The 25,328-nt window shown below is 36.8% G+C and overlaps 1 protein-coding gene across 6 annotated transcripts in view; it reads left to right on the top strand.

Moving 5' to 3' along the window:
* The window catches only part of Tex15 (testis expressed 15, meiosis and synapsis associated), a 71,703-nt gene extending 49,248 nt beyond the window's left edge, over positions 1-22,455 (top strand). For 4 of the 6 annotated variants that reach the window (XM_006973946.4, XM_015992790.3, XM_076553531.1 and 1 more), the window contains 5 exons: positions 1,264-1,426; positions 6,892-13,901; positions 16,138-16,190; positions 18,195-19,438; positions 22,370-22,455. In XM_006973946.4, coding sequence (XP_006974008.2) covers positions 1,264-1,426; positions 6,892-13,901; positions 16,138-16,190; positions 18,195-19,438; positions 22,370-22,407 — 8,508 coding nt within the window. In that variant the 3' untranslated portion in view covers positions 22,408-22,455. The remainder of the gene's footprint in view (positions 1-1,263; positions 1,427-6,891; positions 13,902-16,137; positions 16,191-18,194; positions 19,439-22,369) is intronic. The other 2 variants (XM_042262589.2, XM_076553532.1) reach the window with 1 other exon arrangement.
* Positions 22,456-25,328: the final 2,873 nt, after the last annotated feature.

Here is a 25,328-nt window from a genome sequence, read left to right as displayed (position 1 = left end):
TCGAGGCCTGAGGAGATGGCTTAGTTGATAAAGTGCTTGCCTTGCAAGTATAAAGACCTGAATTTAATCCCCAGAACCCATGTTTTTAAAAAAATAAATAAATAAAACACAAGTCGATGTAGTGCTGTGTGCGTGTAATCCTAGTGCTAGAGAGGCAGAGAACGAGGGTGCCCAGGGTTCACTGGCCAGCTAGCTTGGTAAATTCTCATCTGTGAGACACCCTGTCTCAAAAGGGGGGCACTGAAGAGTGATACCCAAGGTTGACCTCTGGCCTCCACATTTACATGTTACTGCACACACATGTATACAGCAACAGAATTCACACTAAACCCTATAAATATGGCCAAATATGTATCAATTAAGACGACCTTGAACAACAGTACTGATTCTTTATACTTTGGAAGAAGTCAAAGGAAAGCTTTATGAATTAACCATTAAGTAAAAGAGCAGTTTTTTATTACACTTTAACACTTTGTAGATCTTAATTTACAATAGAATATTGAATTTTTTATTTTATAAGTGAAAATAAGTCTATTAGAAGTATATGCATAAGTTTACATATGGAAAAGTATTAATATTATATGGGACTTGAAATAGGTTTCAGAACATACGCAAAGCATTTTTATAGAAAATACTACTTATTTTAAAACAGTAATATGCTTCTATGAGTATTAGTAGCTTCCAAGTAAAAATATGTGGTGGGATGAAGAAACGGAATTTTATATATCATTAATAAAACTAGGGTTAAAGATGATAGAGGGATGTTACAGTTGTTGTCTTCTCAAAGGAAATATTCATAGACAGTTAAAAGTTTATTTAGCAAGCAAGGCAAGCACCCTAAAGAGAGATGGAACTAGACTGTCTCAGAGCAGGGCAGCAACACTGGGTTCTATGTTGCAGGGTTTTTTTGTTTTGTGACTATTATGAGGTAAGTGCCATTTCATAGGATAATCATACTTCATCAAAATCAAGAGTAAATGGTTTGGAATGAAGCCATGATCCTTCAAGGTGTAGTCCCCTCTGTTATTTCCCACTGTGTGGGAAAGTTCCCTGGTGCCTTAGGTTTTGACATAGAAGGAACAACCTCTGCATCCTTCAGATCATTTAAGCACAAAGCAGAATTTTGACTACCAAGAGGCAGAGCTATGGAGATAACAGGGTTTTTGTTACCTTTTATCTAACTCCTTTTTGAGATTAATCTTAACTCCACTGCAAAGCTGGGGTCAGGATTTTACAATAGTTTTATTTTCTTATGTCTTTCAGGTGTACTTCTATGAATATGATTTCTTTTCAAGGCCAGTAGATAAACCTAGACAGTGTCTTCCATATGCAGTAGTAACAGTAAAATTTATTGGTCAAAAGGCAGGTAATGGACAACTTATGACATCGCTGAGATTCCCATCCACAGGATTTCCTAAGAGGCTTGGTAAGATACATTCTTATTCATCTTATTTAACTGTGCTGGTCTTAAATTCTGAATATTCTAATACATTGTGCATCTCTAACCAAAATAGTTGTTTTATCTGCCTTCTATTTTATATATCTAGGATCATATTACATATTTTTACCTCTTTGTCTTAGTATAGGTTCATGTAATTTTTCTGTATTGATAGCTGTTACAACCATTCATTTTTATGGATGGATGGAGAGTATTGGCTTCTGTGACTACACTATTGTATTGGAAAATTTTAGGTACCCTTACAACATCTTACTCCCCATTGCTATTTTTATAAGGGTCTTGGTGCTAGTGTGCTAGTTTTACTTGGAGTATGTATTAACACTAAGAAGATATAGCTTAAACTACAGGTGATGTCGTGATTTTCTAAAGTGGTTGTATCAGGTGCACGGGGTTATATAATCATTCTATATTTTGGCAATACATAAATTTTTAAAAGTGTCATTTTTAACTAGTCTAATGGTTATTCTATGTTAGATCATTATGATTTTAATTTGTTCCTAATTTTTAGTGATACTAAAGAATCTCTTCATCTTTGCCGGTATTTAGTTCCATTATATTTTCTCATGTTTTGTGTTGCTGTAGTAGATTGCTTCTGATTTTGGCTTTTGTCCAGATGCTAACAAGATTAGGGTCTCATGGTAGATTAATTGGCCGGTTGATTTCTCACTTTGTGTGTGAGTATATGAGGTAAATATATATATTATATAATATATGTGTGTTATATATGTCTGTGAGTATGCCAATACCCCCGCATTATGCATACTGAGGTCAGAGCAGGATGTCCAGTGTCTTTTGTCTATTAGTTCTTCTAATTGCCCCAGCACAGGATCTCTCACTGAACTGAAAGTTCGTCTTACCAGCTATGCTGATAATCCCTCTTGGGATTGCCTGTCACTGCACCCTAATACTGGGGTTAAAGGAGTGCACAACCATTTGTGGGTGCTGGAGATTCAACCCAGGTGCATATGGTTGAAGACTGAGCACTCCTAATCACTGACCCATCTCCTAGCCCCAAGGCACTTCTCTGAAATTTGTGGTCTAATCTTTTATACAAACTTTTAAATTGTGGAGGGTTTTTATGAAAGCTGTTTTTTATATCAGCTATTGGATCTTAGATCATGTAAGTATTAGAACTATTTTCTCTGACTTTGTGATTTTTGTCTTGTATTGTTTAATCTGTGGACAGAAACATGTTATGTGTTTTCTTGAGTCACAGTCTCATTCTACAACCCAAACTAGTCTGGAGCTCTTGTCATATGAAGGTGGCCTGGAATACACAGTGATCCCTCTGTTTTATCCTCTCATCATGCCTTATATGAACTTCCTGATATGAGATTCGTTGTTGTATTAAGATAATTGATGTTAAATCTATCTTATTTATGAATGTTTTGCAAAGTAAATGAAGTTTTTAAAAAGTTGATAGGACCAGGCATAGTGGTACACACTTTTAATCCTAGCATTCAGGAGCAGAGGCACACAGATCTCTGAGTTCCAGGCCAGCCAGGGCTAATAGTGAGACCCTATCTCAAGAAAAGAAAAGGAGAAAAATTAAAAACTTCCTAGGTTTGATTCACCATTTTGGTCTTCCCCTTCCTGGAAATATCAACCACTTTGTTTTCCATTGGCACATCCAGTATATGAAAAAAATCACCTTGCCCACTGGTCTGCATAACACCCCTGTGGTATGTCAGTCAACAGCAGGTACTCTAGAAACTGCCCGGTGCCTTGTAGCTCATGTTTGAGGCTTCCTAGCAGTATCTTCCACAGTACCTGTTTCTTAGAATTTTGGTTGTGTTTAATTGGTTCTACACATTAATTTGTAAAAGGAAAAAAAAGACTTAAATTTTCTAGTCTGTTAACATTTCTTTTCAACATTTTAATTTTGTGATTTTTTTCTACAAATTTCTAAATGTCTTTTCAATAAATACCACTTTACTTTCCTTTTTTAATTGTTTATTTTTATTTTATGTGCATTGGTGTTTTGCCTGCATGTATGCCTGTGTGAGGGTACCAGATTCCCTGAAACTGGAGTTGGGTGCTGGGAATTGGACCTGGGTCCTCTGGAAGAGCAGCCAGTGCTCCCAACCACTTAGCCATCTCTCACTTCACTTTCAATAAATAACTTCACTCTCTCATTATAGAATTGTGTGTGTGTGTGTGTGTGTGTGTGTGTGTGTGTGTACCTGTACCTGTGTGTACACCCATGCCCTGGTTTGCACAGGGAGGTTAGAGGATAACCTCAAGTGTTAGTCCTAGCCTTTCACCCTTTTTGAGACAGTGTCTCTTATCACCACTGTGAGACTATGAGCTTCTGGGAATATTTTGAATCTGCTTCCCATCTTGTTCTTAAAATTTAAGGGGGAAGATCAGTTGTGATATCATTTGTGACATATTTGTAGATGCCCTTTGTCATATTTTTGTTCCTAGATTAATAAAAGTTAGATTTTGTCAAATGCTTTTTATCTCTTGAAATGAACATGTGAATAATCATTTGGTCCTGACAATACCTTATGTGTTCTACTTTGCTTCTTACAATTTTGTTGAAGAATTCTTTCTTTGTATTCATAAGAGCACATTATAGCTTCCTTGAGATGATTTTGTGTGGCTTTAGTATAAAGATAGTGTGATCTCCTGGGATGAGTTGAAGTGTTCTATTTCTTTTTTAAGTTTGTGCAGAATTGCTACTAATTTTTCAACCAGTTTACACTTGTGAAGCCATCAAGTCTGAGTTTTTAAGTAGTGTATTAATTAGTGATTTTCACTTACCTGCAGGTCAATATCACAGCTTCCTAAACTATGTCATGTAATCAAATGTGAGAGTCATGAAAAAATTGGCAACAATAAAAAATTGATGAGCATATAGTGACCAAAAGTTAACTCAGAATCAAACATGTGAGTCCAGGGTTTGTCTGACAATGCTTACCTGTGGTGTATTGTGTAACTTCTTGCTGCTTTAGTTCACACACATATGTGCCTTTTGCACTACACATACCATACACCATTCAGTACCAACACATGCTGCCTGAGACTTTGGCTGAGATTTTGAAGCATAATGGCTCAATTATAGAAAAAAGTTTTTACAGTTTTTCTACTGTCATTCCTCAGCATGTATCAAATTAGTATAGCTTTGGATTCTGCTATGCTAGAATGTATGCTTTTAAAAATTACTGTTGGAGATGATGACATCTATAAATGAATTGAACTTGTAATTAAACCAATTTCCAACAATTTCAGAAATGACTATCAACATAGTCCCATTTTGTACTACATATTTATGGGAAAGAACTTTCTCACCATTGATGATTATAAAATTAACCATCAATTAACTCTTAACTGGAGATACTATTTTAGAGTACCAATCAGCCACCATTTAATTTTCATTTAAAAATATGCCTATCCATGTCATTTGTATACAAATTTGCTTTTATGTAAATTTAATATATGGCAAAATTATGTCAAAGAACTGTTGAAAAGCAAGTTTATTCCTTATTATTGGTAAGTGATTTGTATACCTACTTTATAGCTTTATATCTGGAGTCAAGTGAAAATTTCTCAAGACAAAAATGATCACAATTACTTCTTAAGCTTTCGGCTAAGATCAAGTGTAATGTCTCTTTTTAGCAATTTAATATCTGATATCCTCTATCCAAGAACAGTTGCCAATTGGATGGAGAGGGGACGAGGAAGGTAAATGTAGGAGTAAAAAATCACTAAAAATTAAATACAAAGTGAACAAACCTTTCTATACATTTTTATATATGTAGGAACTTGTTCATTTAATTTTCCTCACATAATACATTAACTTACAGTTCTTTATAATACAGAATTCCTCTAGAGGTTGTTTTATTTCTTTAGGATCAGTAGTAAGTAATTTGAATCTACTGATTAGGGCCTTTTTCTCACATGTTTTGTTTTGTTTTGTTTTGATAAGCTCTTGTTGTTAAGTAAACATTTTTGATACCAAGTGTTTGGATTAAGGATGTTCAGTCTGTGTTACTTCCAAGGATACTTACTATACTATGTCTACAGATTAAGAGTTTATAGTACTTTTTCTCCCTGCTTTAAAATTTTTATAGTTTATTTATGTGTGTGTTGGCATGCATGGCTCACACCTGCAAGTCAGAGGACAAGTTTCAAGAGGTGGTTTCTTCCACAACTGTGTCCTGGGGATTGAACAGGCTATCATCAGGCTTCGTGGCAAACCCCATCCCCCTGAGCCATCTCTTCTGCCCCTCCCCTACTTTTATACCTCATTGTCATTTGCTGCCTTTTTTCTTTTCCCATGGTAAAAGGAAAAGAAGCAAGGTGACAGCAGGTAGAGACCATTTTCCCTCTAGTGTATAGATGCTGCCATGAAATATTGAAGGTTAGTATAAGGAATAATCTGAAAAAGAAATGTTTGCCTATTTAATATTTTCTCTCTATATATTTTTACAACAGGGTAGTTGAGGCCAGCCTCATGCTCAGTAGCTAAGGATGCATGACCTTTAGCTTCTGAGCTTCTTGCCTCTGTCTCCCAAATGCTAGGATTATAAGTGTGTACCCTCACACCTGGTTTTATGCAGTGCTGGAACTTGAACTCAGAACTTCCTGCATGTTAGCTGGTAGCAGATTTACCAACTGAGCTATATCCCCAGCCATCTCTTTTATTATATATTTATTTTTGTGTGTTAATTGCGGGGCATTTACCCACCAACCCCATAGTTCCCCAGAGTTTTCTTGAGTGAGAGCAGAAGGAAATATTATATAGAAGGATTTAGATTGTGGAAATAAACAGAAAATACAGGATAGCCTTGAGAGGGCCTGGAACCTATTCCAACAGGCCCTGACTGTCTCTGCCCCAGGGTATTTATAGAAATGCCAAGGGGTGGAGCAAAAGATCTCCTCCCAGCACAGCCAAGTGCAGACCATCTCAGACACCTGCACTCAGGCCTGTGGTCCAATCATCCTCTCTATGCAGACCTGTTGAGTAAAGCCACAAGGAACCTGAAAATGGGCTCCCACAGTTAATGTACTCACATGTGTGCCAGGCATGTACACAAAGATCATAGGACAACGTGTAGTACTTAGTTTTCTCCTCTCTTGCTCTTCCTCCCTGGTCTTGTCCCAGGGACCAAATTCAGGTCATCAATCTTGATAGCAAGCATTTTTACCCAACGAGCTATCTCACTGTTCTCTCCAGCTTTCTGTTGTAATATTTATAATTTATTTATCAAAATTCACTTCTTAACCAAATAGGGTTTTTTTTTTAAGTTAAATTGCTTACACTATGGTTATATTTTACATTGCAACATTTTATTCCTTATTGATTTGTTACTTATTTTCTTGTCTGTCTACTTTTTGTGCTAAGAACAGATAATCTCCATTGGGCTATTAAAAGAACTCTCAGTTAAAATTATTCATGACATATTTTTGTATTTATGTTTCCACAGAAAGAGCATGTTCTCTGAGTAACTGTACAATTGCCAAAAGAATTGGAAAAGGGAAAGATGCTACAGTCATCTTTGAGCACTTCAGGAAACCTGTCGATCCATTTGTTCAGGAAAATTGTCCATGCAAAGCACTAAATTCCGAGATGGGTCCTTCCAACTCAGATGCTTCTAGTTCTTATGGAAATGTGCAAAATGGAAACAGTTCTCTGTTTGAAGCATACAGTGGACAGATAGATAATTCATCAGAAGTTAGAGATGCTTCTCAAGTACACACACACAATTCAGATCTTTCTTTCATGCCCACTGCTAATGCAGCAAGTGGTAATGGTGACCTGTTTAGTGTGACATATCTTAGAAGTATTTTAAGTAGTATTTCTGCTGTTCTTCCTTCTCAGAGCAGTACTGGCTCAAGTACAGTTATTACTTCAAAACTTATTAAGGACCCAAGACTGATGAAGAGAGAACAAAGCATGAGAAAACAAAATAATTCTGCGGGTTTAAGTGATGTTTTGCCATTTGATCAGAGTGTGGGTCATGGTAATTCAGAAATAAAGCTGACATGTATGCAAGCTAGTTCCATCTCTTCACCTGAAACTGCCCGTGCTGATAATGCTGTTACTAATTATTCAGATGCCACTTGCTTCAGATTCTCGTCTGAAAGTTCACACTATCAGACTCCTGATATGGGCTCAAAGGACTATGATTGTACCGCATCTAGTAAAATTGCTATTACAGAACAACGTAAAGAACAAAACAGTTTTTCCTTCCCTCATTATTTACCAAATGCATTTTCAGATGTTGGGAAACAAAAATACAATGAAGAAAAGGCCCAGAGAGCCCAAAAGGAAAGCAACATCCAAGTTTTAACTGAGCAAAGCAATGAGCCACAGAAATCCTATGAATCAGGAAAAAATACTTATAGTAAAGACTCTCCAAGTCACATGTCTAAGGCATTGTGGTCTTCTGATTTAAACGATATATATAAGGTTGGTCACCAGATGTCTTCACTCTTCCCAGTCCAGAAGACAGGAAACCTAAATGAATACATGCAAAATACTAGAATGATGAAAACCTTCATCAGCCCAGAGGACAGTTCTAAACATGTTGTAAAACAAACTTGGTGGAAAGAAACTGTTGATTATCTTACTAATGAAACTAAAAGTAGCCCAATTGATAATTGCATTACATTGCACCAGGAACACAAAGAAGATGAAAATCTTAATCCTTTAAGGGGAAATTGTGAAAAAAGACCAGTTACTCATAAGTTACAAATGCCCACATCTCCCATATCTACCACAAAGGATAAAAATGAACTAGATGATGCAGCATTGGAATTAGAGTATAATCTTACTCGGAATAAATGGTGCCTTTCACAAACGCATCCTCACTACTCTTTGGAGCACAAAGATAATATTCATACAAATTTTGCCATGGCTCAAGGGCTAATAGAATTGAAAGCAGTACAAAATGATCAGAACTTTATTAACATTATGACTGATGCTTTCCAGGAAGCCAAAGATGTTCCCCTGGCCAGAGAACAACTCATTGATAGAGTTATTTCATCGTCTGCCATTGACGTATCTCTTGACAGTTCAGGTTGCAACATAGTTGGAGAATATATGTATATCCAGAGGGAAAATGAAAATGAGGCGGTGTCATTGTATAACCTTCAAAAAGATTGCAGAGGAAGTTCTCATATTAAAAATGATGTGCAGGACCACAGCCTGTCTTCCGATACAGAGTTGAGCTCTGATCTGAATTTGAAAATTAATTTGCAAGAACAAAAAGATGGTGGAAATCCAAATGAGACTAAAGAGAAAGATAGTGCTGCTTCATCTCCAGAGTACAATACAGATAACATAAATGAGAATGAGAATATAGTTGAAATGAAGGAAACTACGAGTAACACCAAAGGAGAAGTTCTGAATTCTGAAGAATGTTCCACATTGAATGCAGAAAGTGCATCATCAGGTAGTGAAGATAGTATGGCTGCCATAAAACAAAAAGATGCACCAAATGATGGAAGAAGTGTGGAACACTTGGTGTCCACATTTCCAGAAATGGAAGGTTCTTCAGTGTGTGTAGCTTCAAATGCTACAAAACAAGCAGTTGGTACCACTGTTCTTACACTAAGCACAGATTGTGGGGATCATCAAAAACACCAGCTAAACAAAACTTGTTCCTCTGAGATTTCAGATTTACATTTAGTAAAACATGGCATTTCTGATGGTGAAATTGATATTGATAAAGATAAATTACAAGACTTAGACCAGTTAATAAATGAGAATTCAGTTCTTCAAACTTTTGAATTGGGTAGTGAAATTGAAGTAGAACTTGAAGAATGTAATGAAGCTTCTGTGTTGCAAGAAAATATACATAGCCATGGAAATGTTCTTTGTGAAGAATTTGAGTTATATGAGACCCTGAAGTCCCGGATTGATTGGGAAGGCATATTTGGACACAGTTATGAAGAGATGGAAACCTCGAGTTTTGCAAGAAAGGAAGGTACTGATCCACATCATTCTACTGACTGTAATTGTGTTTCTTTCTCTTCACAAAAAGACAAAAGAGAGCTCCACAACCCAGTTTTTCTTCCAGATCTACAAGTAACAATTACAAATTTAATTAGTCTGAGAATCAGACCCACTGATGATTCTTCAGAGTTGAAAGATAATTTTTACAAACATGTAACTGAACCCACAGAATCAGAAGCAGATAAGGAGAAGGCATTTGGATTTGGCATTTATTCCCAACCTTCTGAAGAAAATTCAGGTTGTTCATGTGAAAATAAATTTGGTAATTCAGTGCAAGAATCAGGACATGTGGGCCAATCTGGAATCTCCCATTCTTCTGACTCAAGTCATAATACACATGTGAGTCACATATCTGGAAAACCAGACAGTGATTCTTTGTCTACTCTACCATCGAATGTCACAGTTATCAATGATACGAATAAATGTCCCACAAAATCCAAACCTGACTTCAGTGACGCTAGAAATAAAAAGGACATAGAACCAAGAAGTAGCAAAAGAAGCCTGCATGCATCTTCTAGGGGTCAGAATATATCCCGTAAAGATTTAAGGCAGCATGAAACTCATGAGAAGAGGAGGAAGCCAACAAGTCATGACTCTTTTGAACGTTTTTCTTCCTTATCCCAAGGACGAATTAAAACATTTTCACAGTCAGAGAGGCACATTAGGAATGTACTGAATATTCTAAACAATGAAGCATCTTTATGTAAAAGTAAACATCTGTCCAGAAAACTGGACAAAGCTGTTCTTCACTTAAAAAAAGCTCATAGAAGAGTTCATACATCTTTGCAGCTTATATCTAAAGTGGGGAAAAAGGGAAAGGGCCCATTACCAAAAGCATATGCAATAATATGCAATAATTTCTGGGAAAGTTGTGATCTTCAAGGTGATAGTTGGATGTCTGAAAGAAGATACTCGACTAGGCATTTTTTATCCAAAAGAAGATATGACAGACAGGAAGAGAAAAGATTATTAAGATTCGATTTTGATGAATCATTGGCCCCGGTATCAAAGCACAGATCTTATAGATCAGACAGAGAGAGAATTGCAGAGTGCCTTTCCAGTGAAATAATGTCTGGCCATGTCTCCGGTAGTCTTACCACTTTCCATGTGAGAGAATTTTGTGATGAAGAACAACTTCATGAATCACAGTTACCCCTAGCCTATACCTCCCAGAGTATAAATCAACTAGAACACACTAATAGCATTGGGAGAAATGCAAGCTCTTCTGAACTTGAGCATTTTTCTGAAACCAATGGATATATGCTTTACCCAGATGAAACACTAACTGAAAAAGAGTATCAGACTGATACACGGTTATCTAATAGTGACTCTGCAAAGCTTGAAAACCATTCAACACACAATATTAAGGATATAACAAGAGAAAATAATTCTGAAGATAAAACAGTGGTATGTGAAAGTAATTCAGTGTCTTTAAGTTTCATAAAAGAAAACGTAAGTCATAGTCGAGACAAAAGTTATGATGTAACTTTTAAAGCTAACACTGACATACTTGTTTCAGTTTTAGACTCAAATAAGAAGTGCTTTTTAAATGATGTTATCTGTGAACCAGATAACCTTGTATGTGATGATATTAGAAATGGGGAAACAATTTTTCCTGTAGGAAAGTGTACAGTTCTTACGGAGATCACACCACACATTCCTACAGGAAATACAGCAAACAGAAGGGACACTATTCCTCCATTGTCACCAAGTCTAGTAACAGCTGGTGAGGAAGAATCTTCTATGGGGGGGAATGAACTCTTTCATATAAAGGAGAATGAGGTGGATATTGCTAACCAGTCTAAATTGGATCTAACACCAGTAACTGAAGAAATTTGTAAGAAAAATAAAAAGAAACTATCTTCCAATGATAGTTCTCTGCTCTTAAAAGAGAATGTAAAGGGTCCTTCAAAAACATATGTTGCAAAATACATTGAGGAAGAAAAAATGAGAAAAATTGAGCAAGCAGTTTATGAAAAAATGATTACTGAAGGATCAACTGTAATTGTTGGGTATAAACATCAGAATAAGATCATAAAAGAAGAATCCTACTACTTACCCAAGAAAATAAATAAAAACAACTTGACTGGTTCTCGTCTAGGCATTAAAAATTCTACTTTAGAGACAATTACCTTGAAAAACATTCTTAGTCAGCTTAGTAAAAGACAGAAAGCAGAGCAAATTAAGCAACTTAGTAACTACTCTCCGGCTGACTGTCCCTCCAAACCAACCACTGCAGGAACCAATCATAGGCCTGTTGTCCTTGAGAACTCTGAAGTCACTGCTCCTCCAAAGAAGCCTCTGTCACACATGCAGGAATTACAGGAACATCACTTAGCTAATTACACATCTCGGATGACAGAACTGTCTCAGATTTTACAGAGAGCAGATAAAGCAGCGTCTTTGCAGATTTTAGAAGAAGAGACTAAAGTTTGTCACAATATTCTCCCTTTATTTGTTGAAGCTTTTGAAAGAAAGCAAGAATGTTCACTTGACCAAATCCTGATTTCAAGAAAGCTCTTGGTAGAACAGAACTTGTGGAATAATTGTAGACTTAAATTGAAACCTTGTGCTGTTGATACTTGGGTAGAACTTCAAATGGCAATGGAAACTATCCAGTTCATTGAAAACAAAAGAAGATTCTTAGAAGGTGAACCAACATTCCGAAGCTTACTGTGGTACGATGAGAGCTTGTACAGTGAGCTGCTTCCCAGGCCACGTGGATATCAACTGCAGTCCAGTTTCTATCCTGCTTTTCAAGGACGATTAAAATACAATGCATTCTGTGAGTTACAAAGTTATCATCATCAGTTAGTTGAATCCTTAACAAAAACAAAACAAGAAAAGAATTCATACTATGCATTCTTAAAATACAAACGGCAGATTAATGAATGTGAAGCCATAATGAACCACTATTCTGATTGCTTTGACTTTTGTCTTTCTGTTCCATTTGCCTCTGGAGTTAACTTTGGAGATAGTTTAGGAGACTTGGAAGCCTTAAGAAAAAGTGTGCTGAAGCTGATCAGTATGCATGGGGGCTCTCCTAAAGTCCATTCTTATCCAGGAAAAGAAGACCATTTGTGGATCATTTTAGAAGTGGTGTCTTCAAAGGTTAGTTTTATCAAGAGCAGTGAAGAAATAACTATCAAAATCTGTCTTTATGGTCTGGAACATATATATTTTGATGCTGCAAAAAGTCTCGTATGGAAAGAGAAAAGCCACTCTTTCCCCAAAAAATATTCTAAAAGGAACATAGAAATGGAGGAGATGAATGAATGTGCTTTTTCTAAGTGGAAGAAGATCTATGATGTCTTGTCTAAGGATTTAAACAATGAATTAACTCCAAGTATTGGGCTTGAAGACGATGATATGATTGCTTCCAGACAGTCAGCTATAGTTAGCATGCCAGACTGTAAGCTGAACAAAGCTTGGCTTTCATACCCAGATATTTGTTGTATTAGTGAGATACTGGATCAAGCCAAATCTGCAGACCTAGAGAAGTTACAGGACCTCACTCTCAGATGTACAGTTCACTTAGAAATTTTAAAAAAACACTTCCAGATGCTACAAAAAGATCACATAGATAATATTTTTATCACTGAAGAAAATGTTTTAGATATACTTAACCACAACCTTGGAGCTGTCATTTTAAAGCCTGAAGCTATTGAGATTTATATTGAAGCTGCCATGCTTTCAGAAACCATTCATTTTCTTAAAAATTCAATGGCAAAGAAACTACACAACCAGAGGTTTCGAGGTTTGCTCTGGTTTGATTGGTCTCTCCTTCCTGAGCTTGTTGGCTGCCAAAAAGAAATGGCTTCCTTTTCAGTTGATGACAACCAAACAGATTGCCTTTGGAAAGTGATAGAGACTGCTATTTCTCACCTTAAGAAAGAGCTAGGTGTTATCTGTGACTACAGTGAAGCTGTTAATTGTTCCTATGCTCTACGTTTATTCTCTAGAGAACTTAAGGAACTTTTGGGAATTAAAAGGCTTCTAAATGCGTCTAAGTATTCAATTCCCACATATATTGACTTGGCGCCACATATTGCATCTATAAATTATGGAAACACTGTGGCAGAATTAGAACATAACTACAGCCAGCTTTTTGCATTACTCAAAAATATAATGTCTGTCCCTCAGAAAGATTTCGGGAAAATGGTCCATATTATAAAAGTTCTGAAGACAATTGAACATATGAAGATGATAAATGCTAAAGGTACTAAGTTGTCCGCTCATCTCCTCTTTTTCCAAATGCTGCGTAACAGAAGAAACACTTCCCAACTAAACAGAAAAGAGAAGATGGATACTCCTATTACAGAACCTGAAGAGACAGGAAAGACACCCTCAGCTGCAGAGGGCACAGTAAAAAGCTTTTCAAGTTCCTCTAAAAAACGACCTGTGACTGTGGATAAATGTGAAGTCTCTGAGGGAAAAGGATATACTGATGCTGTTTCCATTTGTAAAAAGCAAAAGGTACAAATGTTTTCAGATCAAACTTGAAAATATTCTTGAAAGCAAGCTTACTCTAGCCAGAAAAGTAGCTTACAGAATAAAAAAGTTGAGGTTAAATGATTCATATTCTCTATAGAATTATATAATTGAGATACCTTGCAAATACATAACTTTCAAAGTTTTATCACTTAGAAAGTATTTCATAGAAGAATAAAAGAAAGTATTTCATAGAAGAATAAATTCTAATATCTAATAAGAGGGCAAGTTCATTATTGGGAATATGAGTTATACCACTCACCAGTTATTTATTGAGTGTTTTCTTAAGACAATGTTGTGAATATTAATAACTAGCTAAAGAAACCTACCTATTTAACCTGTCAGAAGGATAGTGTAGAATTGTTCTTTGAGACAAAGTTTCTCTGTATAACAGCCCTGAATGTCCTGAAATCCACTCCGTAGATCAGGCTGGCCTCGAACTCAAAGAGATCCACCTGTCTCTGCCTTCCGAGTGCTGGGATTAAAGGCATGTGCTACAACCACTTGGCAGATACTTTTAATATGTGATTGTCAAAAAGTTAGAAAAGTATCATATGAATACATTTTTCTCAACATTTATACACTATAAAAAAATAAAAACTTCCCAGAAAACCATAGGATATATGCTCTGTTGTTAACTTATTTAAAGATAAGGGGGCCAAATGTTTTTCTTTATAATATTGAGGTTTGAACCTAGACTTTGCATATGCTAGGCAAGTACTGTATAGAACTGTGCTTTCAGCCAATTTAAATTGGTGGCCAAGAAGAATGAGAGCAGGATTAAGGGAGGTTGTTACTTAGGCACATGCACGGGAGAGGGGGATGGGCTAGTTGTTCCAGATCTTAAATATGGGCCTAAGGAATTTGAACTTTATCCTTACATACTAAAGTGTAATGTCATGTGAAATGTGCTGTTTTTTAGGGTTTTGTTTTGTTTTGTTGGTGATTTGAAAGGTAATGAAATTCTGAGTATAGTTAGAAGTGGTAAGTCAGCCAAGATTAGAAAATGGTGCCATTTCATAGCATAAGAATGGAAAACGTGGGTCTGGAGAGATGGCTTAGTGGTTAAGAGCACTGACTGCTCTTCCAGAGGTCCTGGGTTCAACTCCCAGCAACCACATGGTGGCTCACAACCATTTCTAGTGGGATCTAATGCCCTCTTCTGGCATAAAGTTGTACATGAAGATAAAGCACTCATATACATACATGCATATACATGTACATACATAGGCTGGTTGATAGTGCTAACCCAAAAGTGTTTCAGATTTTGGCATTTTCCAGATTTGGTTATATTTGCATGTGTATAGTCAGGTATCTTGGTAATGGAACCAGAGTCTAAACATGAAATTTATTTTATCAGGTTAGAAAGATGGCTCAGTAGTTAAGAAATGTATTTTATGTTTCATGTATAACACCCAAAGGTAATTTTGTAGTAATTTGAATCTCTGCTTGCAGTAAAAGGTTCCTGATGTAAACATAACAAGAGTGTTGTGCCATAGCTCAAGCTACTAGATTTTTGAAGGCTTTGGGGCATAGAGATTAGGAGCACTCCTCTTATATTTGAGAGATAACTCCTTAGAAAATTGATGGATAGTTGCACATATGTGGTGCCCAGACATACATGAAGGCAAAACACCTGTACACGTAAAAATAAAAACAAAAAGAATTTGTATATGGGCTGTGGAGTTGGCTTAGCAGATGAAAGTACCTGCCCTGCTGCATCTGGCCATCTGTGTTCTACACTCAGGATCCTAAAGGAGAGAACTAACCCCTGCAAGTGGTCCTCTGACCTCCATAAACACATACACTCATACAGGTGTCTGCACACCAAATGGAATGGATTGGAATTTATTTCTAGAAAAGGCAGAGGGGCTTAGTGACTTGTTTACTAACAAGGGAACAGTAAATTGGTCATGGTGCACATGCATCCAATCACAGCACTAGGGAAGTAGATGAAGAGGGATCACAAGACCAACCCGAACTACGTAATAAAGTCCTGTCTCACAAAACATGGAGGGAACAATCATGAATAGACTACAAAATTAGTTTTAAATTTTAAAGTATGGGGGCAAGAAGAATATTGCCAATTTATTTTGAAAGCTGTAAACGTGAACTACTGTAAGTGTAGCGGAGCCACTAGTTTTTGAATGGGTGAATAGATTTACATTATAATGTAGTTTATCATCACTAATGTAAAACATGGATTTTATTTATTTAATAGGTTACCATGAAAGATGAAAGAAATGGACAAAAAACAGTATCCAAGAGTCCAAGGTAGGAGTTGCATCAACCTTTTCATAAAAACTAAGGAAAAATGGGCAAATAATAAAAACAAAAATAACAATTTGTAGTTATATATAAATTATTGAATCATACATGTAGCTTAGAAGACAAAAGTGACAGACATAGAAATTTGTTTCGGATTAAGTAAGGCCTAATGAGTTTGAACTTTGGTCTGTAAGTATTGAAAGCAAATGCCATGTAAAATGGCTGTTTTCAGTGCTATAAAGAATAAGTAGATTCTGAGAACAGATTATTAATGTTAGCTGGAGCTTAGAAATTCTTAAATCAAGAAATCATTTTTTAAATTGCTTAAACTTTTTTAGAAGTACATAAAAGAATAGGGCAAGTGATTAATTTTTAAGTTGTAGGTGTAACATACCAACTAAATTACAAAATTGATTAAAGAGAAATTGCCATCGTACATCAATGGGACATTAATTAAAATGGTGTGTAATTTACAGACATTCATAATACAAACATTCTATTTCATAATGTTTGTATCCTAACAGTGTAAAATAGTATATCTCAAAGGCTATTTCTTTAAGCTGAATGAGTGAACTATAGGAAATTCACTACATTGCTTACGTTTTTATCATTTTCTGCTAAGTAGTGCCAGTGGAGTTACTATCTCTCATTTACCTATGTAAAATTTGGGGTTGCTCACTATCTCCATTTTTTCCATTTAATGAAGGATAATGAGTAGCAAAATATGAAAAGGAAGAGCTAACAGCTTCCTTTCTTCCTTGATTTTTCTCTTTTAAAATAATACTACATTTCTAGAATTCTTTTCATAGCATATGTGATTGAATTATTATAAAGTGACATAAAAATGGACTACTAGAGGGTAATATACAGCAAAGTAATTAGCTTAGGTTTAATAGCTAACTATTTGCTACTTAAAGAGTTAAAACTGTAACTTGACAAAATTGATTCTGCTACAAGATGGACACAGACGGCTGACTTCACAGAAGTGCCTGTCCTCTGAAGGGGTAGACCGTCTAGGCAGCTGCTAGTCTACACAGACAGTCCTCACTGGACATAGGAGAGAGACAAATGACCTGCTCTGGAAACGCAGTTTATATAGCACTAAATGTCAGTGTGGGTTGTCGTTAAAATGCCTTTTAAGGTTATGTTGGTTAAAACATGGGCCTTTTGATTTTCTCAGAGGGAATAGAGACTCTAGGCCAAAGATGAATTCCTCTTACCTCTGGAGAAATAGTGCTACTTTTCCTTTCTCAACATACTTGGGTTCTTCATAGTGCCATAATTACCTAATTAAGACTATAATTAGCCAGGTGGTGACGGCGCATGCTTGGGAAGCAGAGCCAGGCTGATCTCTGAGTTTCAGGCCAGCCTGAGCTATAGAGGGAGTTCCAGGACAGGCTCCAAAGCTACACAGAGAAACCCTGTCTCAAAAAAAAATAAATAAAAATAAAAAAATAAGTAAATAAATAAACTTAGTAAGAATGCCATGTATATTAAATTGGCAAGAAATCTGCAGATCTTTTCTTATTCTCAGAAGATAAGCAAACAAAAATGATGTTTTAATAAGAAAAAGGAGATGGATTGGGTGGTAGGGACCCCCAACTAAGGTAGTTAGACCAAAAGAGATGCAGAAAGGGAAGAGATGACTACTTGTGAGTAATGAAGCTTGCCAGTGGGTTGGAAGTATATATGAACTAGAAGCTATACTGATTAACTAGTAGTAGTTTCCTACTTTTAAAAGCTTTTATTAAAAATTTTTCGAATCACTGAGCTGTCTAACACAATATTGGGAATGTTTTGAAATGTGGAGTATATCATCTTCCAACATGAACCATATCTGAATTCAAAGCAAGAGAGTAAAACTGGAAAGTGTTTTACTTGTATAATCCCAGTGAAATGAGAAAATGTCAATCCTGTGAATTCTTATATAATGAAAATTCAAATGTTTATCTGTTAGAATGTTACAACTATAGCTTTAAAGTTGCTTGAATTTTTGTTATTACTCAATAGGACTACTGCATCTCATCCCAAAGATGAAAACAAAACAGGAACAAATTCATTTGACAGTCTGAAAAGAGACTCTGCATCTCAAGAAATGGTCCAAAGACAGAGCTCAATACCTGGCTCACTTTCACCTTCTGAGAACATACAAGACACTTGCACACCAAAGTCAGAAAGCAAAATAGAGCCAACATTTAGCTCATGTGATGTTTCAGAGTATCTCACTGAACAGCAGGAAAACTTAAATATCATAAAGAAAAGAAATGGGATTTTTAGTGCTGCTGAAACAAATGATAAGGAAGACTGTCCTTTAGTAACTTGTGATGAAAAGGATATAGATGCCACTTGCTCACCTGACAACACACCTGCACAGAAGTTGCATGAAAGCCCTACAGATCACACACAGATCTGTCCTTCAAACATAAGAGCAGGAAATGATGATCCTCTTGTGCCTAATTCATCAGCGCCTATTTCCCATTCTGTGAGGGCCAACCATAGCAATCTTGAAATGAATGACACAGGCTTTAAACATGAAGATAATGAAGTACTAAATTTGTCTATTAAAGATTGTATATATACCAGCTCTCCAGAACCTGTGTGTATCCAGGAGAAAATTCCTGTCCTACAAGTACATAAAACACAGCTTGTAAAAACTGAGTCACCAGAAATGTGTGTAAAAGATGCACCGAATCCCAGTACCACACCATTTGGTTCATATGGGAACTCAGCCCTTGATGTGAATCAAACAGCACAACATACTCTCTCTGAACAGGATGGAGAGAATCCAAAAGTCCTGACTCAGAAAGTTGGTACATCCTGGAACGCACCTCCACAGCCCACACGTACTGCAGTATATAATTCTTCTGAGCATTCATTTGGAACTTCATATCCATACTATGCTTGGTGTTTTTATCAGTACAGCAGCAGCAGTGGCACTGCTGTTACTCACACGTACCAAGGGATGACGACGTACGAGACACCTCTTCCTCCTCCCATGATGAATGCAGTTGCAAGTTCTGTCCAGAACACACATTTTAATCATTCGTACTCTGAACATTTTAGTTATTTTGCTAGGCAGCCGCAAGCAAATGCCTTTGTCCCAGGAAATGGCTATTCTCCATTTCCCATGCCTGTTTCTTACAATTATCAACAACCAGTTTATTCACAGTTTGCATCTCATCAGCTGGTACCACAAGCTGCATATCCTTATCCTCCTAACCCAGGCGTGCTTCCACAAGTTCCTTGGACTTACGGTGAGTTGGAAGTTTCAATGGAAGATTCATTTCTACTTTTGGCTTTACATTTATGTAAAGGTAGTCACAAGGGATGATACATACAGCAGTTTCTGTTGTAGACTTGTAAAATTGTTCATAAACTGAACCGAGTTCAATTTTGTTGTAAGTTGTAATTCTAGTCAGAAAACAGAAAATTGGTGATACCACTAATACATCCTTCAATAACCATCCATAGGGAACAGCTAAATCAATTACAGTCAAATTCATACAGTGATGAAACCATTACAGAAGTTATTCAAGTTTTTAATGACATGATAGTTTTTTACAACTAACCTCACATATGTGAATAATTAATGAGCACAAATACTGAAATATTCCAACATTTTAATCCTGTACTTCCCAGTAGTAATAGTTTATGTGGAGAGTCTTTCTGCATAATCTGGATTTCATATTGTAAAGCTTTATTTTGATAAATGGAAGAAAATAAAAAACAAAGATAGAAAAGGGAAAAACATCAATTATTTGAAGCCACCTTTTCCTTTTCTCAGTTTCTAATACCTTCATATAAGTGAATTAAGTCATTAATCTGAAGGTATTAGTTTACAAAGAACTTGGTTATTTGCCTCTTGAACCTAAGATTGTCTTCTGTATAAAGCACCTGTTTGTAAACTATCACATTAAACCCAAGTTGGGAGGCAGAGGCTAGTTTGTCTCAAAGTTCGTAGAATGCAGTCCATTAGAAAAGGAAGGCCTGGCAGCAGACCGTGCGAGCTGCTCAACCATGTCTGCGGGGCTGGTGCTCCAAAATGCAGGTCTTGGTTACATGTTTCAGATCAAGCAGAATCAAAATACATTTTTAAACTAATTTTGCTGAAGCTAGTTTTACAAAAGCAACCAATATATACAGAATCACAAGCAAATTTCTTTTAAGAAGTTGTTTGAAACCCTGACTAATCCTAAATATTAATAGGTATAAAAGCTTATTTGGGGATACTATCTCTCTCAGTTGGAATGGAAATAATTGAATAGGTCTATTTTTTTTTTCCCTACTGATGTGGAAATCAGGACCTTAAACATCCTTGGCAAGTACTCTTTCCCTGAGCGACATGCCAGCCTGATATAATTCTATTTATAATTTAGAAATCTTAAGCAGGAATGAAGATTTCATGCCTGTAGTCCCAACTCTTGGGAGGTAAAAGCAGAGGAGTCAGGAGTTTCAGTTCAGACTTGGCTGTATGGTGAGGTTGAAGCCTGCCTTTGCCACATGAGACACTCTTACATACGTACATACATACTAAAAGAGAAAGAAATCTGATCATATCAACACTTCTACATTTGAGTTATTGCTGATTCATTAATAAACTATGGAATTGTTAGAGCCCAGGTGAGAACGTTACAGACCACCACACATATAAGGCCAAATTAGAGTTCTTTGGGCTGGCAACCAATAGCGGACTTTCCCAAAAACCTCCCAGCACCAAAGCTCAGGAATACAGCATTCATTACAGACAACAATTGGCAATGGCGTCATTGTCAGGGGCAGTGTCAGGAGACCATTCTAGAATTTGTTTTGACAGAACACATCACTTGTTCTGTTACGCATCTTGGCCATATACAGGATGATGGAAAGTCCCAAATTGGTTGTCCAGGCAGACATAACTCTTCAGAGGAATTAGAGATTAAAAAGTGCTTGAGTGGACCAACGGTCAGAGTGAGATGAAGACAAGGCACTACCGCAGTTACTTCAGAATGTCATTCCAGTTCTTTCTTGGAATACAGAGTTGTTCAAGTCCTGTAGACCCAGCCTCAGCTCCCACCTCTGCTGCCTCCACAGTCAGGTCCCATTGAAGCCGTTGCTATCGGCTTGGTGGTCCCTCTGGTACATTAGAGATACTTTCTGCATTCTTCTATAATGTCAAGAGGCATATATGAGGTAGTAATATAACCTAGGTGCCTTATCCTTCCCTTCCTGCCTGCCCTGCCAAATGAGTTCAAACACGACAGAATGGTTTGCCTGAGAAAGCCTAGAGGGGAGAAAGTGCAGCTGTGCTTTTCTCTTTCTGGTTGATGCCATTGATGCTGCTGTTAGGGAAACACCAAACAGATATGGCAGATTTGTAATTTAGGCATTTCAAGCCAGTGGTGATGGTGGTGACACATATGTTTAATCCCAGCACTCAGGAGGGAGAGGCAGGCAGATATCCTGAGTTCAAAGCCAGCTTGGTCTTCAGAGTGAGTTTCAGGACAGCCAGGGATACACAGAGAAACTCTGTCTCAAAGAAAATTTATTTAGACATTTCAGTTTCTGAAATGGAGACTCTTGATTGTAATTTTCACAAAGGTAGTTATGGTTTGGGCATTCTTATGTTATTAATAGCTAGACCATTTGGAATAGTAAGGAAGGGTCACTGCAGGATCAAGCCCAGCTATGACTCAGAAATCTTACTTATTGCTTCCTTGAGCCAATGAAAAAGAAAACAAATATTAAATATTGTGAAATTACTTCTTAAAACAGAAGACAAATTGCAGTATTGCAAGCTTGTCTTCTAGTTTTCAGTAGTATAAACAGTCTACAGAAGTTACCTGTTACAGTACATGCATACCTAAAAGATGTCAAAATCCCTTTCACACCTCTATTGCTTAGGATGCTTGTGTTTTACACCAGAGAGTGGAACTAATGGACAATACTTGAACCTGTGTGCCAAACATAATTATGTCCTTTATTATATTAATTCTCATGAATACCTGGAATAAAGATGAGGAAACTGTTCACCCACAGAACTTTAGATAACTTCCTCAAGATCCTATGACTGATAAATGGCAGATGTACAATTTGATCTTAACCTCTTTGGCTTTAACTTAATCTCAGACTCTTTCTACTGTACTACTACTTAGCATTAGTCTATATCATTAATATACCTCAAATATTTGTGTTTTTTTATCTTCCAGCTCCATGGCAACAGAACCCATTTCCGCCAAGGCATTAAGAATAAATCTTCCTACTGGAATAAAAGCAATTTAAGTTTTCCCAAGTATTTTTGCCTCTGTATTTTTTACACCTGCGTATTTTCTTACTTTAGTGTTTAGTACTTTTAAATGTATATAAATGTGGGATGTGTAATTATAACAGTGTATCACATAAGATAATGGGAAATTAATTTTTAATATCTGGACTAAGCAAAATTTTGTGCAGTTATAAAGGGGCTTGTTTCAACATTCAATATTATCAGCATTAAGCAGCAATGGCAAAAATCTTTAAAACCAGGGTTTGCTTCTGTTTTCAATACCTGGTTTATGCTGTTTACCTTTTTTTTTTCCTTTCTGAGACAGGGTTTCTCTGTGTAGCCTTGGCTGTCCTGGAACTTGCTCTGTAGACCAGGCTGGCCTCAAACTCAGAGATCTGCCTGGCTCTGCCTCCAGAGTTCTGGGATTAAAGGCGTGCGCCATCACTGCCCGTGTTTTACCATTTTTATTAGGCTTAAAAAGAGGAATTTTTTTTTCATTAGACCAGTTATTTGATAATTCTTGATGCTTTATTCATTTAATTTATAAACTTATATTATGGTGAGCTCCTTTAATTTCATTTACTATATTATTTTTGCTCAAAATGTTTATAAACACAAAAAATAGCTCATGTTTTCATTGTTTGCTTAAGTTGAGGTTAGCATTGAGAGACATTTTTTCACAAGAGGCTCTCTCAATTTCTTGAATATTTGGATGGTTCTTTTAATTTTTTAGCATTTTGCATGTTTACACTTAATTTAACCCATATTGAAGTAATTCAAATCTGCAGAAATATGGTTTCAATGTTGTAGGTACTCTCACCTTCAACATTCTGCACAAGTGAAGTTTTTCTTGGTAGTAATCATTATTACCAAACAAGATGTAGAATGTAGCCATCTTGAACAGTGTCTACACATACATTACCTTTACTCAAGCTCAGCAACCATTTTTGTGTTGGGTTCAGTCAGGTCAACACTGAGAAAACCTTTCTCAACTTGTAGTTTGCCCTGCTGTACAAGAGGCTTTCTGAACCAATGCAAATAGTAGTTCCATTGTTTTCTGCAGTATCGTGCACAAGTCTCCAAAGACCATATATTTCAGTCTTGTTTAATATAGACCAACTCAATTTTCAGTTCAGAAAAAAAACTTGAGACTCCCCCAGAATAAGCCTTTAGAATGGCCATAGAATTCACCTCTTAACCTTTGGCTCAGTAAAATACTTCAAAAATATACCCACTGAATGTACACTGACTTGCTCAGTCTTTTATTTTTGTGTGTTTTTAAAATATGTATGTGTGTGTATGTTGTATGTGCATGCTCACACATGCCATGATATATGTGTAGAGGTCAGAGAACAACTTAGGAGTTTTCATCCACCACATGAGTCCTGGGGGTCAAACTCAGTCATCAGGCTTGGCAGCAAATGCTTTTAACCCACTGAGCCATCTCATCAGCTTTATTTTGTGGTCTTTATCACCAGTTTTTAGGTCAAAAATAGGACAACTGGAAACTAATATCTTACCATGCTTCATGGGGTTTTGATCCAAATAGGTACAGTATGAAAGAGTTTTCAATATAATTTAACTATCTACTGAACAGCCAAGTAGAAAACAATGTGGTAACAGGTGGGATTTAATCGTAAATGTTTCATTTGGATATGTCACTGAAAGACAGTACTTCAAGAATGGCTGTGTAGCACTCAGGAAGTAGAAGCAGACAGCTCTCGGTGAGTTCAAGGCCAGCCACAGCTGCATAGTGAGACTTTGCAAGAAGAGAGAAGTGAAGAGAGGAAGGAAAGAAGATGGCCAGGCACTGGTGGTCCATGTCTTTAATCCCAGCACTTGGGAGGCAGAGGCAGGAAGCCAGCCTGGTCTACAGAGCAAGTTTCAGGACAGCCAAGGCTTCATAGAAACCCTGCCTTAAAAAAAAGAAAATGCCAGTAAGATGGATCCATGAGTGAAGGCACCTGCTGCCAAACCTGACAGTTTGATCCCTGGGATTCACATTTGGCAGGAGAGAACCTCATCCTTCAAGTTGTCCTCTGACATCCACACCCATGCTCTGTCACACCGATACCTACACAAAGAGATGGACAAGTAAAAATTAATTGAAATTTTCAAACACTCCAGAAAAGATGCTAACATGAGAATGGCTTGATTAAAGTAAAAATTAAAACTTAACATTCAATTTAGTCAGCATTCAAGTTGGGAACAAGTTGCTTATTTAATGTTTTGTATTGCTACTCAACAATATGATGGGCATTTGGGACAACTGGTAAAACATTTCTGGATCTAAATATACCTACAATCTATGAGGTGGGGGCAGGCATGCAATCACCAACCATTATAGTGAGATAGTATGGTGTGGATACTAATACTTGGTATTACAGGTCTTGGGGAGGATTAAAACTTCATCCTGGTAGACTTGGGGATGTTTCTAAGAGTGATGCCAACCTAAGCTGAACCTTTAACAGTATGTTATGTTACACAAAGAGAAGGTCTTCATATAGAAAGGGGTGCATTGGAGTATTTTATAGTTAAAAGCATTCTACTGATGTCACATGGAAAGGTAAAAAAGACCTGCAGAAAGACTGCAGTACCCCAGGAGTGAAAAAGATGTACAGACAGATCTCACAATACTCGTAGTTCTTCCAGTAGAACTATTGACTCCCCCCCCCCTCTGGGATTGGGATTGGGATTGAACCTAGGGCCCTATATATGCTAAGAATGTGCTACACATCTAGCTTTTGTGATTTTTGTAAGTGTGGCAAAGCTCACCCAAGTTAATTCATTTTTAAGTATACAGTTGGGGTTGGGGATTTAGCTCAGTGGTAGAGTGCTCGCCTAGTAAGCGCAAGGCCCTGGGTTCAGTCCTTAGCTCCGAATTAAAAAAAAAAAAAGTACAA

Source organism: Peromyscus maniculatus, chromosome 17 (assembly GCF_049852395.1).
Source record: "Peromyscus maniculatus bairdii isolate BWxNUB_F1_BW_parent chromosome 17, HU_Pman_BW_mat_3.1, whole genome shotgun sequence".
Classification (NCBI taxonomy): Eukaryota; Metazoa; Chordata; class Mammalia; order Rodentia; family Cricetidae; genus Peromyscus; species Peromyscus maniculatus.
The sequence above is the reverse complement of the archived record's forward strand: the minus strand, read 5'-3'. Positions and strand labels throughout refer to the sequence as shown.